Genomic DNA, 10,670 nt, shown 5'->3' with positions numbered 1-10,670 from the left:
GAGAATTGAAGTTGTGGGAATTTTCACCTGCTGTTAATAAAGTTAGAGAAGTAAGACAAATACTCATATACATTTGAGATCACTTATATAAAATTTCTGTGCTTTATTCGGATAGCCATAGAATTCTGCATCTTTCACATATCTGTAAAAGTTTGTTCATGTTATTCACTGCTGTGTAGGTATCTTTCAACAACACAAAAATCTGCCCACACCTGAATATGGCACTCACTAGATCGAAACATGAAGTGAACAAAATGAAAGCATGCATTTGGAAACAAAGATTACTGATGTGTGGGCGGATATTGTATCATTGGTTCAAACAACAAAATTTGTCATTTGTGACTAACAGAGTACCTGGTCACAACTTTGAAAGGCACAATCAATAAATGGTTTATTGTTTAACATACAGAGTATGAAAAGTAATATGTATAATGGAAATGCATGTTACTCCTACTTAATCTGCGTTATAATGAAGTGCGCATTTGCACTTCAACTGTGGCATGTAGAGATTATGACATGACCTCCACAATATGATGACGCGTTTCATTTCCCCCTCCGATCCTTAAACGGCGATAGGCCATTCCGGCATCTTACCCCACCCCAAATACCGTATTTTATGTAGGCAACAGTGTAAAGCCGTTTAAAATTAAACAAATATTTTGCTTGATATTTCGGTTTAAAATGAATTGTTTCATAACAGATTATGTCTTTATTAATACTATACTTTAATCGTTTATAGATTAAATTGCTGTACAAATTATTCCTGTTTAAATTCGCCAATAAGGTGGCGTGTCGTGGATAACCGCACCCGTATGACATCACATACCCATCGGAGAACCAATGAGGTGTCTGCATTCTATGATGCCACAGTTCTATATACATACAAGGGCTAGCGTCACTTGGCCTGATTGTCGGTTTGGAGAATCGTCGTTGCTTGGTTCTCTCAAACAACGTCGAATAATTAAGACGGTTTTTGTTATAGGTCGTCAAATTATCTACCACAATGGTGAGTACTATATTTCGCTCATTTCAGATATTTTAAGGAAGTAATTTTCGCTGTGTTCTTTGATACAATGTTTTTCACGAATTGAATGTGCTACCTCTGCAAAATACGTTATTACTTGTGATTAATAAAATGTAAGTTCTGGCTTCGAATTAATGCGAAAGTAATATGAATCTTTAATTTTGTGTGATACTTAATCATATAACCTAAATTTAATTAATTTTGCTTCCTCGTGGCAGTTGCTGCATGTCGGCAATGCAGGAACTATTGCCACTGAATATTCAAAAATTTTTATTAAGGGTTGAATAAATGATGGAATTTCCTTGTAAGAGAAAGTTGAGTCTGGAATTAATTTGTTATAAACTTGGAACGATCAGTGAGGTTCTGTATGAAATGAGTTTCCATGTTGCTAAGAAGGGATTTGTGTGACCGATGATGCATCGGTTGTATATATTTCTACATGCATTGATGTGGCATTGTCTGAAGAATCACTGCTTCCATATGTGTGGGTTTTGAACTGTGGCTCTAAAACATTTTTGAAATTCATAAGGTACTGTAATTTCATGTTTCACTTAATAGCATATGAAAGGTCATGGTTTTTCAATATCTTGTAATGTGACAGGGTAGTCTGAAGTAGTGTTGTGTTTCAGCGTGAGTGTATTTCAATTCATGTTGGGCAAGCCGGCGTGCAGATCGGAAATGCGTGTTGGGAATTGTACTGCCTGGAACATGGTATTCAGCCTGATGGTCAAATGCCATCTGACAAGACTCTTGGAGGTGGTGATGACAGCTTCAACACATTCTTCTGTGAAACTGGGGCAGGAAAGCATGTACCAAGGGCAGTTTTTGTGGACCTGGAGCCCACAGTAGTAGGTATGTACATTTGAAATCTTATAAGTGAAGCAAAGGAGCATCCTGTTCAATAGTATTGGGAAATGCATGTTGAAATGTAGTAAAGTATAATGTTGATGATATTGGACGTTGACTGGTGTGTCCACAGATGAAGTTCGCACTGGAACCTATAGACAGCTATTCCACCCTGAGCAGCTGATTACCGGAAAGGAAGATGCTGCTAACAACTATGCTCGAGGTCACTACACCATCGGCAAGGAGATTGTGGACATCGTACTGGACCGCATCCGAAAGCTGTCCGACCAGTGCACTGGTCTTCAGGGTTTCCTGATTTTCCATTCATTTGGTGGTGGCACTGGCTCCGGCTTTACATCTCTGCTTATGGAAAGGCTGTCGGTTGACTACGGAAAGAAGAGCAAGCTGGAGTTTGCGATCTACCCCGCCCCTCAGGTTTCAACAGCTGTTGTTGAGCCCTACAACTCCATCCTCACCACCCACACCACTCTTGAACATTCTGACTGTGCTTTCATGGTTGACAATGAAGCCATTTATGACATCTGCCGACGTAACCTGGACATTGAACGCCCCACCTACACCAACCTGAACAGGCTGATTGGCCAAATTGTATCCTCAATTACCGCTTCTCTCCGGTTTGATGGCGCTCTGAATGTTGACCTGACCGAATTCCAGACTAACTTGGTGCCCTACCCCCGCATCCACTTTCCTCTGGTTACCTATGCCCCTGTCATCTCAGCTGAGAAGGCATATCATGAGCAGCTGTCTGTAGCTGAAATCACAAATGCTTGTTTCGAGCCTGCCAACCAGATGGTAAAATGTGACCCAAGACATGGCAAGTACATGGCGTGCTGCATGCTGTATAGAGGGGACGTTGTTCCCAAGGATGTCAATGCTGCCATAGCGACCATCAAGACGAAGCGCACGATCCAGTTCGTGGACTGGTGTCCAACTGGCTTCAAGGTTGGCATCAACTACCAACCACCAACTGTGGTTCCTGGAGGGGACCTGGCAAAGGTACAGCGTGCGGTGTGCATGTTGTCGAACACAACCGCCATTGCCGAGGCCTGGGCTCGCCTGGACCACAAATTTGACCTCATGTACGCTAAGCGTGCCTTTGTTCACTGGTATGTGGGTGAAGGTATGGAAGAAGGCGAGTTCTCTGAAGCTCGCGAGGATCTTGCAGCCCTGGAGAAGGATTATGAGGAAGTAGGCATGGATTCTGTTGAAGGCGAAGGAGAGGGGGCAGAGGAGTACTAAGTTTCTACTCCTGTTTCAATTTGGGTTACCAGTATTGTAAGAATTTTGTTCCATAATGTTGCGACCTGTCCGTTAGCGCTTGCTGATGTATTAAAATGAGTTCATTTTGAAAGCAAATTTTTTTGTGCAATTTCTTACCTCCCATCCTTTCTCTGTCATCTAAATATGCATATTTGTGCCAAGCGTTATTGAACATGATCATGAATCAAAATGAGAAGTTTTTATTTATAAAATTAAAAAAGTTTTGCTTGAAGGAGGGGCACTGCGTATGTCGTGTGTTTAGTTTGCAAAACACCGTAACACAAAAAGCTCATTAAAATTCTGATCTGTTCGAATTACCACAGGAACTAGCTTTCATACCACAGATTAAAGCAAGTCTAGAAAAATAGTCGGCCATGCACAGATCACGTTATGAATATGGCGGATGGTGCTAAAGAATGTGAACCGGCATCAAAAAAGATAAAAATTCAAAGTGATATACAAGAGAATGATGAAAATATACATACAGTATTGAAAGACTTTTCAGAATTCCAACAGAAACGAATTTTAAGTATTAACAGTCAGAGGAAAACCATATGCATTGAGGGCTCATTTAATAACAAAAGCGGAACGGCAATTGTGTTGTTAGAAAAGAAGCCGTTTAATGAAGAAAGCCTGAAGAACACATTGGATTATTCTTGCACATTACATAAGGAATTCAGCAATGACATATATGGATTTTACGAATGTTTTCCTAGTGTAAAATACAATGGTGAGTGACAGTATTTTCATATTCCTCGAATGTGTGCCATAATTTAGTGTAGAATTTGCCGTTCTTGTGCATGCTGTGGAACAAAGGTGTTAGTTGTTTAGCTGAAAAAGTTAATAAATTAACTGATTCCATGATGTTTTGATATCTGAGTTTTGAAGAAGCCACAGGCCTCACAATGCTGTCGATTTTGTCGTTTTCGTGACGCTTCCTATAAAGGAAAAAAGTAATGCTGTAGTAAGCACTCCTGAAGAACTGGAATATGTTATAGTGTGTGTAAGTAAAGGATAAATTGGGAAGGCATTAAAAATGTTGTAAGGTTATGGAACTGTGTTTAAATTCCCATGTAGCTCTGAATGCACCTACTGGCATGCAACAGCAATGTTCTTGTGGCTTTCCAAGTAATTTGTTCACTACTATTGGGGCATGCTATCATGTGTTTCATATTAAATAATACACATTGCTTATATGCATGAAAGTGAGTGTTGATAAGATTCCATTGTGCACATAACTGACTCATTTCACCAGGTTGTGTTTGTGGCTAATGACCTGTTATGGAAAAATACACATCATATTGGATAATTTAAAATATTTAAAGTGCACCTTTGGGCCATGTGAACTCAGTGGGAATCAGTCTTGTGAAAATATGAAGTAATTATGGTAGGTTTGGTAACTAAAGACAGGAGTAACCAGGTGTAAATACAAGTAAGTTAAAAGAAAATCAGCTGAACAGCTCTTGCCTGATAAATAAACATTACTAATGTTGTCATTATTGGCTTTTATTATTAGGTATTAAAACCACAGTGATACATCCAGCAACAGAGAAGCACATAAAAAAATATCAGTCACAAGACGTTCATCTGATTGAGGAGACACCAGAACTCTATAATTCAGTTACACTGCCACATCTGCAGAAAGAAAAATTTAGTTTGCAGGTAAATATTGTAGTGGAGATGTTACATTGAAAATCTTTAAACAGGTGCATTAATTCTTGTCAATGCACTAATATAAGTTAACCTGTGTCCTAACATGGAAAGTTCTTTGTATAATGTGCATGAAATGAATGCATATAGGGCTGAGCCCGTCTGTCTGAATGACTCTGCCTGCCTGCATGATTTACCTCGAGAATTGCTGGACAGATTTATTTCATATTTTGTATGAACATTGTACCACTGGAGGATTTTTAATTCCCAAAGTGGACTCTAACAACATGGTGGATGGAACGAATGAACTTGTGAGGTGGGGTCTAATAGCACCACATAGTATTTTATCATACAGTGTGTTTTTATAGGTTTTTGAAAAATACACAGCTGTGGTAAAGTAGTTCTTTGTATAATCTAAAACTATGATGGTGGTTTTAAATAAACTCTAATGGTAAATCAGTAGAGTAATGAAATATTAACATGTATGGCCATTCATTTTAATGACAATATTTAAAAGTATGTACATTGCATATGTAATTGCTGTGTAGCAGTTTGCTCATTTTGTTTGTGAATAAGATTAGGTGATAGAAGTTAATGAGTAAATCATAATGTTGAAGTTATACACATATGTTTACTTCACCAGTGAGCTTTTGCTGTGCTTATGCAGATGATACTTGCGACAAAGCTTGCATAGCATATGTGTCATGTAAGAGCATTCAGAATTTAATTCCAGTACAGATTATGCTTGTTTTAGGCTATTATATAATTTTGTGAAGTTACTGGTTCTATGTGTTTGGCTGCTGGTTATTTCTTGTTGTTAGGCCCATAATTCATGAAAATAATTCATCCATAATGTCTGTCTTACAGAATTTAATTTTACTTATATTTCACTTATATTACTTTTAATTTTTATTACTAATATTTTTATTAACTGTCATTACATGATACTGTAATAATTTTGTATATCTCTGTTTATGTTTTTCATATATTTTGGGAAGAAATATTTTATGTATTATTTTGCTGTTTTCCTTGGTCATTTAGCCCCATCATGGGTTCAAGATTGTTAATGAATACAGTATCTTTTTTGTTATTTTATCCAACATGTTTTCTAATCACCTGATAAATAAATAGTTTTTCTTTTCTTTCAATTGCTTTATAAATACGACTGTGTACTGTCAACTAACTGCATAAAATTTTATCATATCTGAATAATCCTACGGCATAATTTTATCTTATATGAAAGATTTATGTTGTATTGGTAATTGTGCATTTACTTGTCAGTCTCAGGATATTTTCAAGAACAGTCTCTGTTTACTTGTGGTTGGCAATTAATCGCTTGCCAGGAAGTGGCAAGTTTGATAGTTGGTTTGTTGTGTTTCGTGTGCCAGAACTTTGAGCAAGTCTTTAGTCATCACAGCATCTGCCTGTCAAACAGGATATGCTACACGAGTGAAAGTGGCATTTGAGAATTAACTGCAATTGGAGATACTTCACTACTGTATTATACCCCTTATGAATTCTAAATGGTTCTGCTAGTAGTCTGGAGACACTAGTGGAATTCTAAACAGATTTTGTTGGTACATTAGAAACATCCATTTTAACTTCTGTTCATTGCTTACAGTGGGTCATCAACATACTTGAACATAAATCAGAAACTGACAGAGTTGTGTTTGAGGATTCCAATCCTGAGATTGGTTTCATTTTACTGCCAGATTTAAAGTGGGATGCAAAGCAAATTGAAGATCTATATCTGATAGCTATAGTTCATCAAACTGGAATCAAGTCTCTCCGTGATCTGAACAGCTGTCATTTGCCACTTTTAAAGAACATTAAGGAGAAGGGAATAGTAAGTATATAAATAGTCATCTTGCTGACTTAACTTTTGTGTTTCTTTCATTGTGTGAAATAAATTTAAATTGTTTGTATTTTGCAGAAAGCTATAAAGGAAAAATACAACATTCCATCCTCTCAGTTACGGATTTATGTCCACTATCAGCCTTCATTTTATCACCTACATGTGCATTTCACATATCTGAAATATGTTGCCCCAGGTATAGTATATTTGAGAAGAGAATATGTACCATATGTCTCTAGATACTGTCCACCCTTGAATGAGACCTGTACTCCACTTTCTATAGTATTTTAAGAAAAGACATATTTTGAATGACACTAATACTTTAAGATCAAAACTAGTAAAATTGTAAGTGTGGGTAGTACCACTCCAGAAATCTGCACAAGCACACATGGCTGTTAAAGTAACAGTAACTTGGAAAACTGATAGAAACGTGATAATGAAATGCAATTACTAGCATGTTTCACTGGTGCTATCACTGCCATCTGAATTGTTTTTTATCATTGTCCCATGCTGTGATGAAAGTGCTTTTTAAACACAATCTTTTTATGCACATTAGGGACCCTTTGTTTGCAGTGCTTGTCTGCCAACTTGCATAGAAATAGTTTCATTTTAAAAAATTCTGCAAACAATCTTGGCTTACATGGAAAGCCTGTTGGTGACTGCTGCTGTGCTTTGCAAAAAAAGTATCTTTCATCTCCATACTCAGATGTACTTTTCACTCATGTTAAATATCTTTAAGCAGCCTTACCCTATTTGTTCTGCTACCATTAAAATCTTCAGTTTCTCCCAATAAATGATTGTATCTATGTAAGACTTGAGGTTCTGACAGCGGTGAGTATGAAGATATCCGTCTTCTGGGTTGTTGCGCTGTGTAGTCTGGTTGATGTTAACCAACGTTTCTGAGGTCATACTGCCTCCGTCATCAGGGCGATGAATATGCCAATAGGGTGTGAGGTGCTAGGTTTATAGGCCGGAAAGTGAAAGGTGTAGCCTGCCCCAAGCCAATGGGAGCAGGCATGGGAGTGGACCAATGGTAGCACGTGGGCGAGAGTGGGAGAGGGAGAGAAAGTAGAGAGAGAAAGGTTGAGTTTGGTTGTATGGATCAGGGCCCTGAAAAGGGCCATGTTAGTGGTCTGGTTGGTTCTGGCGGCGCACTCTTGCTCGCTCTCGGAGTCCTCGAAGTGTGTGAATAAGAGGCTTCCAGGACCGGCTCAGGTGAAGTCCATCTTCCCTGTTAAAGTTATCGGGATGTAGTTCGATCTCGATGGCTTCCCTGATTATCCGATCCATGTAGCCGGTTTTTGAGGAGAGGATAGAAGTGTCCTCGAGCTGTATACGGTGTTCCATGTTGAAGCGGTGTTCAGCAACCGCAGATTTCTCGGACTGCCCGAGCCGGATGTGGCGTTCGTGCTCCTTGATCCTGGCCTCAACGGAATGGCCTGTCTGGCCGATGTAGACTTTACCGCACTCGCAGGGAACACTGTATACGCCAGGCGTCTTCAGTCCTAGGTCGTCCTTTACCGGCCGGAGAAAACTGGGAATTTTCTTTGGCGGAAGACCAACAGACTTGATGTCGTGCCTGGCCAGCAACCTGCTTATGCGGTTGAAGGTCGTCCCGACGTAGGGCAGGAAGGCAACCGAGGCTGGTTTTTCAGTAGGCGGATTGAGAGCTTTCTGAATCTGACGGTTGCTGTATCCGTTTTTCCTGAAGGTGGTGGTGAGTGTTTCCAGTTCACTCTGTAGGCTCTCGTGGTCGCAAAGGGCTTTAGCCCTGTGTACCAGGGTCGAAAGCACGGCCTGTTTGTTGGATGGGTGGTGATGGGAATTGGAATTTGCGACCACGAGAGCCTACAGAGTGAACTGGAGACACTCACCACCACCTTCAGGAAAAACGGATACAGCAACCGTCAGATTCAGAAAGCTCTCAATCCGCCTACTGAAAAACCAGCCTCGGTTGCCTTCCTGCCCTACGTCGGGACGACCTTCAACCGCATAAGCAGGTTGCTGGCCAGGCACGACATCAAGTCTGTTGGTCTTCCGCCAAAGAAAATTCCCAGTTTTCTCCGGCCGGTAAAGGACGACCTAGGACTGAAGACGCCTGGCGTATACAGTGTTCCCTGCGAGTGCGGTAAAGTCTACATCGGCCAGACGGGCCGTTCCGTTGAGGCCAGGATCAAGGAGCACGAACGCCACATCCGGCTCGGGCAGTCCGAGAAATCTGCGGTTGCTGAACACCGCTTCAACATGGAACACCGTATACAGCTCGAGGACACTTCTATCCTCTCCTCAAAAACCGGCTACATGGATCGGATAATCAGGGAAGCCATCGAGATCGAACTACATCCCGATAACTTTAACAGGGAAGATGGACTTCACCTGAGCCGGTCCTGGAAGCCTCTTATTCACACACTTCGAGGACTCCGAGAGCGAGCAAGAGTGCGCCGCCAGAACCAACCAGACCACTAACATGGCCCTTTTCAGGGCCCTGATCCATACAACCAAACTCAACCTTTCTCTCTCTACTTTCTCTCCCTCTCCCACTCTCGCCCACGTGCTACCATTGGTCCACTCCCATGCCTGCTCCCATTGGCTTGGGGCAGGCTACACCTTTCACTTTCCGGCCTATAAACCTAGCACCTCACACCCTATTGGCATATTCATCGCCCTGATGACGGAGGCAGTATGACCTCAGAAACGTTGGTTAACATCAACCAGACTACACAGCGCAACAACCCAGAAGACGGATATCTTCAATGATTGTATCACTTTGTAAGATTTGATGTTTTCACAGCGGTGAGAATGAAGATTTCTGTCTTCATTGTATCACTTTGTTTAATTAAAATATCCAATAACCATATTGTCCACATTGTTTTATCTTAGCATCTTGTAGAAGGGGGTGGTGGGGAAGGTTAGTATGACATACTGTGTTTAGTGCTGCCAACCAAAATAAGTTGTTTGTTGTGTGCACAATATGTGTACAGCAAACACCACATCATATACTGTTTTTTGTGGTGAATACTTTCTTTGCTCTCCATTGAGTTAACCATGCATGGTGAAATTCTATCCAGCCATGTACTGAGAATTAGTCACAGTGAAAGGTATCCACCAGTGTTCATGGCATAACTCCAACAATAAACCTCATGCTGTCCAGTGAAATCACATAGTGGTATCAGCTTGATAGACAACTTTACCAGATATCATTGACCCCAGACAATTCTGATATTGCTGCTACCAATTGCAAAAGGTCACTGCTACATTTTACTATGACTAGATGGGCAAAAGATTAAAAATCTAGCATTGCTACAGACCATGTGCAGTTCATTATTTATAATCATAGGTTTATTAGCCTTTGTAATAGAATTACAAGTTATTCATAAATGAATCATTTATAGCTTAAATATTAATCTCCCAATAAAATAAATGAAGATGAGCAAGTGCATTACATTGATTGTAATTTCTAAGTAAAATCATTCTTGTGTGTGTGATATGTGCTGTTATTTTGAAAAGGAGATTTAATAACCAGAAGATGTGTCTTACAGAAATAGATTTTGAGGTTGGAAAATTGATTTAGCTGGCTCAGGAGTGTGTCAGATTGTGAGCTTTGGTATTAGCAATCTTGTTATAGTGGCATGAATTCTTATGTTTTAAGATACCTTTACAAATGCTACTAATCTGTGCCTAAAGCTCAGGCTTTGCTGATAATTAAAACTGTTATATTGATTTTGTAACTTGTAACAGTATTGTATCCCATACAGGCAATTTTTATTATTATTATGACTTAGATTCCATTTCTAACTAATATAAGATCGGTTCCCTTATATACTAACTGCTCATAGTTTATTTTGTTTCAGGTATACATGCAGAAAGATCACACATTCTGTCAAGCGTTATAGATAATATTGAATTAATGCATGATTACTATCAGAAGGCAACACTTTCATTTGTAGTGAAAGAAACAGAAACTCTTTTCCTTGAGTATGAAAAGAGGGGAATAGTGAAAAAACGCTGAAGAAC

General features: G+C 39.7%; 2 protein-coding genes across 3 annotated transcripts; both read left to right on the top strand.

The window, feature by feature from the left end:
- The first annotated feature begins 845 nt into the window (after window positions 1-845).
- Window positions 846-3,247, top strand: LOC110833665 (tubulin alpha-1 chain). The gene is made up of 3 exons (XM_022071988.2): window positions 846-1,006; window positions 1,654-1,876; window positions 2,004-3,247. The coding sequence occupies exons 1-3, from the start codon at window positions 1,004-1,006 to the stop codon at window positions 3,128-3,130; spliced, it is 1,353 nt and encodes a 450-aa protein (XP_021927680.1). The 5' UTR covers window positions 846-1,003; the 3' UTR covers window positions 3,131-3,247.
- A 134-nt stretch (window positions 3,248-3,381) lies between these two features.
- Dcps (Decapping enzyme, scavenger) lies at window positions 3,382-10,665 on the top strand. 2 transcript variants are annotated; one of them, XM_022071990.2, is made up of 5 exons: window positions 3,382-3,881; window positions 4,668-4,813; window positions 6,423-6,647; window positions 6,735-6,852; window positions 10,508-10,665. In XM_022071990.2, the coding sequence occupies exons 1-5, from the start codon at window positions 3,542-3,544 to the stop codon at window positions 10,663-10,665; spliced, it is 987 nt and encodes a 328-aa protein (XP_021927682.1). In that variant the 5' UTR covers window positions 3,382-3,541. The 2 variants fall into 2 exon arrangements, with proteins under 2 accessions (XP_021927682.1, XP_087211580.1); XM_087355454.1 differs by lacking the exon at window positions 6,735-6,852 and having other exon boundaries at window positions 3,439-3,881; window positions 10,508-10,647.
- Window positions 10,666-10,670: the final 5 nt, after the last annotated feature.

Source organism: Zootermopsis nevadensis, unplaced genomic scaffold, assembly GCF_977971745.1.
Source record: "Zootermopsis nevadensis isolate Lab colony 2312 unplaced genomic scaffold, Znev_1.0 Znev_ptg000002l, whole genome shotgun sequence".
In the NCBI taxonomy this organism is placed as follows: Eukaryota; Metazoa; Arthropoda; class Insecta; order Blattodea; family Termopsidae; genus Zootermopsis; species Zootermopsis nevadensis.
The sequence above is the reverse complement of the archived record's forward strand: the minus strand, read 5'-3'. Positions and strand labels throughout refer to the sequence as shown.

Bases quoted from the DNA above. Each gene is read 5' to 3' on its own strand.
- Dcps (XM_022071990.2), top strand. From the start codon at position 3,542: ATGAATATGGCGGATGGTGCTAAAGAATGTGAACCGGCATCAAAAAAG. The intron at 4,814-6,422 runs GTAAATATTGTA...CATTGCTTACAG, and splicing joins AAGAAAAATTTAGTTTGCAG to TGGGTCATCAACATACTTGA. The intron at 6,853-10,507 runs GTATAGTATATT...ATTTTGTTTCAG, and splicing joins TCTGAAATATGTTGCCCCAG to GTATACATGCAGAAAGATCA.
- LOC110833665 (XM_022071988.2), top strand. The intron at 1,877-2,003 runs GTATGTACATTT...GTGTGTCCACAG, and splicing joins CCTGGAGCCCACAGTAGTAG to ATGAAGTTCGCACTGGAACC.